Source organism: Impatiens glandulifera, unplaced genomic scaffold, assembly GCF_907164915.1.
Source record: "Impatiens glandulifera unplaced genomic scaffold, dImpGla2.1, whole genome shotgun sequence".
Taxonomy (NCBI): domain Eukaryota; kingdom Viridiplantae; phylum Streptophyta; class Magnoliopsida; order Ericales; family Balsaminaceae; genus Impatiens; species Impatiens glandulifera.
Window position 1 is genome coordinate 80,718 of NW_025919525.1, and position 5,549 is coordinate 86,266.

The following is a 5,549-nucleotide window of genomic DNA, read 5'->3' on the forward strand; positions in this document are numbered from 1 at the left end:
CCAATGAATGGAAGTGAAGAAACAATCGTCTGCCCGACTGCAAGAGCGGATCAGAGCATGTGTTTTCTCCAATGAATGGAAGTAAAGAAAACAATCACCTCCCTGAATGTAAGAGCAGATCGGAGCAGGGGTTTTCTTCAATGAAAGAAAATGAAGAAAACAATCGCCTCCTCGACTACAAGAGCAGATTAGAGCAGGGGTTTTCTCTAATGAATAGAAATGAAGAAACAATCGTCTCCCGAATGCAAGAGCAGATCGGTGTAGGGTTTTTCTCCAATGAATGAAATGAAAAAAACAATTGCCACCCCGACTGCAAGAGCAGATCGGAGCAGAGATTTTCTCCAATGAATGGAAGTGAAGAAAACAATCGCCTCCTCGACTACAAGAGAAGATCGGAGCATGGGTTTTCTCCAATGAATGGAAATATAGAAAACAATCGCCTCCCCAACTGCAATAGCATATCGGAGTATGAGTTTTCACCAATGAATGGAGATGAAGAAAACAATCACCTCCCCGACTGTAAGAGTAGACCGGAGTAGGGGTTTTCTCCAATGAATGGAGATGGAGAAAACAATCGCCTCCCCTGCAAGAGTAGACCGGAGTAGAGATTTTCTCCAATGAATGGAAATGAAGAAAACAATTGTCTCCTGACTGCAAGAACAGATCGGAGTAGGGGTTTTCTCTAATCAATGGAAGTGAAGAAAACAATCGCCTCCCCGACTGCAAGAGCAGATCAAAGTAGGGGTCTTCTCTAATGAAGGAACCTCGTACTATAATCCCCGAGAGATTGATGTAGCATGTACCTTAAAGAACAAATTTCTCGTGTGAACAACTCGATATTGGTGTTCACGACGACCAAAGGTAGAGAAAACAATCGCCCTCCGACTGCCAGAGAAAATCGAAACAGGGGTCTTCTCCAATGCAGGAAAATAGAGTCTCAGGGAAACGCGTGAACACCCAAACGATGGTATTCGCGACTAGAGATAAAGAGAACAACGCGTGAACACCCAAATGATGGACTTCACGGACAATGGTAAAAAGAGCATCGTGTGAACATTTAAAGGATGGTATTCACGACCAACGATAAAAAGAACAACATATGAACACCCCAAAGGATGGTATTCACGGACAATGATAAAGAGAACAACGTCTCATGACTATAAGAACAATCGAAGTGGGGGTTTCTCGAGTAAAGGAATTAGAACACCTAAATCACGGAGACTAGGTTCTAAACCAAGGATTACAAAATAAACACCTAAACCGGAAGATTAGGATTAGCATGGAAATTTGAAAATGGCTCTAGCAAAGACTAGAGTATTCTAATCACATGATGTGAAAGATAATGAAACAATTAGCATGGGGCTTAAAAATATAAATACATGTTTTTTTTAAAAAAAAAATACCCCTAGTGAAAACTAGGGTATTTTACTTTTGTGATGCACATACAATGAAGCAGCTTGCAAAGGGCTTTGAAAATATAAATGCATGTTTTTTTTTAAAATGCCCTTAGTGAAGACTAGGGTATTTTATCTCCGTGATGCAGATACAATGAAGCAATTTATACAGGGCTTGAAAACGTGAATGCATGCTCAAAAATGCCCGTAGTGAAGACTACGGTATTTTATCCCCGTGATGTAGATACAATGAAGCAATCTGCACAGGGCTTGAAATCGTGAATGCATTCTAAAAAATGCACCTAGTGGAGACTAGGGCATTTTATTAAAATGATACACAAGCAATTATAGAAGACTTCGATCTCTATGTCGCGTGGTTAGCTTCAGACTGAAACATTTTCAGCGAATAAGACTTGAGGAAAGTTCTGGACTGTCTCAGCCAAGATGAAATCCGACTTCTTTCCTTTCCTCTCAACGTAGAAAGATCTGACTAATAATACCCTGCATTTTGTACAAGCATTTTGTTGTAAACTAGTCATCAAGTGACCAAATTTTGGGCTCGGGGTAGGGCTTTGGTATTCATTTTTTAGAACCACCTTGAGCCAAGTGTTTCAGAGTTTCATTTGTTTCCCTCACAAAATTTTTTAGTATAATCGGTATATCTGACCGAATCGATACGCCCGGCGAGATCGCCTAGCGGTGATTTCAAAGTCTCAACCTTTTGATGAATATTTTGATCATTGATTTTTTTTAGTACCATTGGTATATCTGACCGAATCGATACGCCCGGCGAGATTGCCTAGCGGTGATTTCAAAGTCTCAATCTTTTGATGAATACTTTGATCATTGATTTTTTTTAGTACTATCGGTATATCTGACCGAATCGATACACCTAACAAGGTTGCCCGACGGTGATTTCAAAGTCTCAACCTTTTGATGGATACTATGCTCACTGAATTTTTTAGTATCATCGATATATCTAACCGAATCGATACGCCTAGCGGGATTGCTCAACGGTGATTTCAAGGTCTCAACATTTTGATGAATACTTTGTTCATTGATTTTTTTTTTCTTTTGAACACGTCTCTTTTGGCGAAGCCAGACAATTCTCATAATCCACTCAACTTTCAGGTTAAGTTCGGGTTCTACTGTGTCTCAAAGGGTTTGAAAAAAAGTTTTTTCAACAATCGCAAGGTATCTTTAAAGGCAGTTGACAGACAAAACTTCCCCATGCGAGTCTTTTAGAAAGACTTCGAAATCGTTTTTGGAAACAGTCCTCGATTAAGAATTAGTCTTAACACTTACTCATTTCATAATGTCCTTGTTGGTTAATGACAACAGAGATCGTTGTCTTCTTCACGCTAAGGATAAAAATATTTTAAATGATTTTGACCGAACCTATTTGATAGATTTCCTACATATCCCCAAGGATGGGGAATCAGGTCCAAAGGTAGTTCAATGGTTCTTCTTTCAATGCTGAGTGCAATGGATTGAAAGGAAAATGGAAAAAAATCCCTTAACGTGCTTGCTAATAGGTCCTCAACATAATTTTTTTTAGAAACTCGACCTTAGCAATCACGTTGAAATATTTTTTTGTTTTATTTAAATGCATTTGCAAAAATTCCCCTAGTATGGAAACTAGGGGTTCGAAGATAATGTTATGAAATGCACGTCTGTATGAAAATGTAGAAAAAGGATGTTGAACTCATGATATGTATTTTCCAAAAAATGCCCCTTATAGAAAACAAATGGGATTAAGTATTCACCTCATTTGGGAACATCTTTGACAATCAAGAAACGACATGGAATGAGAAGACCCTTTTTTGTTTTTGTTTTTTTTGTTTTTTTAGTATCAAATCAAACACATGTCGTTGATTTCTCCACTTCAGACATCGTATTTCTTGAGCGTGTCAAGATTAAATGGGGATGAATATTCATCACCACCGAGAGTAGTGAGGCGGACAATTCCACCCGAAAAGATCTGTTTGATGATGAAAGGTCCCTCCCATGGCGGCTAGAATTTTCCTCTGGGATCCTGCAGCTCTCGGGTCTTTCTAAGAAAAAGGTCTCCTACGATAAGGTGCCTAGGTTTGACCTTCTTGTTGAACGCCCTTGCCATGCGTTGTTGATAAGCTTGTGTCTTGCATAGGGCGTCTAACCAATCCTCCATGAGTGATAACTGATCGTATCTGGACTTTAACCAATTTTCCTCGATGACGTGGCTCTCTAAAAGAATCCTGAGAGTAGGCAACTCCAACTCAATGGGTTGAACTGCCTCCATGCTATAAACCAACGAATAAGGAGTTTTGCTTGTAGAAGTCCAAGCGGTGGTTCGGTAACCCCATAGAGCATAGGGAAACTTCTCATGCCAATCCCTATATGTCCGTGTGCTTTTCTTCAAGATTGAGATTACGTTCTTGTTAGCAGCCTCGACCGCCCCGTTGGTTTGCGGTCGATATGGTGACAACTTGTGATGCTCAATTTTGAATTCTCTCAAAAGCTCGAGCACACTACCTTGAAAGTGTCGCTCTTTATCAGAAATCATCGAATGGGGAACCCCGTATCGACTAATGACATTACTGCGAATGAATTTTTCCACGTGGGAGGATTTGAGGATTTTGAACGAAGAAGTCTCAACTCACTTGGTGAAATAGTCAATAGCGACCAAGATGAATTCATGATCGTTGGATGCGTGGGGGTGGATTTTTCCGATGATATCAAATCCTCATGTGGAAAATGGCCATGGAGAAGTCATTTTATAGAGGAGAGAAACAAAGTATGCTTTAGATTATCATAAATTTCACACTAGTGACACTTTTTGACGAACACAATGCAATCATGTTCCAAGTTCTACCAAAAGTAGCCTAGCCGAAGAATTTTCTTAGCAAGGGCCATGTCGTTCATATGGGAATCACAATTTCCATCATGGACTTCTTCCATGAAGGTGGTAGATTCTGCCTAATCTACGCAAAACATGTTTTATCCATCAAAGGATCGTCGATAGAGACATCCTGCCACAACCACATAGCTGGTGGCAAACTGACGAAGAGAACGACGTTCTTTCTTATGAAAGTGGGAAGGATATTCCCCCTTTTCGATATAAGATTGGATGGGCTCAAACCAAGGTTTACTTGAGATATTAGTGTTAGCAACCACTAGTTTCTCATAGATGTGATTGCACCTCTGTTGGATTTTGAGTGGCTTGATCTTGATTCCCTCGGGAATTTGAGTCATGACCGCAAGAGTTGCAAGGGTGTTAGCGAAACGATTCTGACTCCTTGGAGCATGGATGAAAACAACACTTTCGAACTTAGCGATTAAACACATGAGGAAATAATGATAAGGTTTAAGATTGCCGCCTTTGACCTGCCAATCTCTATTAGCCTGCGAGATTACAAGATTTGAGTCTCCGATAACCTCCAATATGCTAATCCTTTTCTCGCTGGCTAACTTGATCCCGGCGATGCATGCTTCGTACTCAGCTTCATTGTTGGTGACACTATAACCTAACTTAACGTAAGTAGGATTATATGTGTCATCAGGATCGATCAAGAGAATACCAATGTCGTAGCCCTGTTTGCCTGATGCGCCATCGAACATTAATTTCCATGCTTCGGATTGAACGGTCATGATCTCATCGTCTGGGAACACCATCTCTTCATCATCGTCTTCAAAAGTGATTGGATGATCAGCTAGGAAATCAGCCACTACACTCCCCTTGATTGACTTTTGGACAGTATATGTGATGTCGTATCTGAAATCATCATCATCCATTTAACAAGACACGGTGAAAGAAGAGTTCTTTGAAACAAGAAACAAATGGGATTGAGTCTTGACACTAGCTTGATTGGGTGGGCTTGCATGTAGTGGCACAACCTTTTCGTTACCCAAGCTAATGCCCAACAGACTTTTTCCACTTAAGAATAGTTCAACTCGTAATCGGTCATCCTTTTACTAAGGTAGTAAATTGCTACCTCCTCTTTGCTTTCGTTTTCTTGGGCTAGAATGCTCCCCATGGATGACTTGGTGACGGTCAGATAAAGAATTAAAGGAATTCCTGGCCTTGGAGACATGAGGATAGGAGGTGATTGCAACTAAGCTTTCACCTTTAAGAAAGTGTGCTAACAAGGATCATTCCAGACGAACTTTTGATCC

General features: G+C 40.3%; 1 protein-coding gene across 1 annotated transcript; it reads right to left on the minus strand.

The window, feature by feature from the left end:
• Positions 1–4,373: 4,373 nt before the first annotated feature.
• Positions 4,374–5,168, minus strand: LOC124918100. Its single transcript, XM_047458349.1, has one exon. It carries the CDS (start codon positions 5,166–5,168, stop codon positions 4,374–4,376), a length of 795 nt encoding a protein of 264 aa, XP_047314305.1.
• Positions 5,169–5,549: the final 381 nt, after the last annotated feature.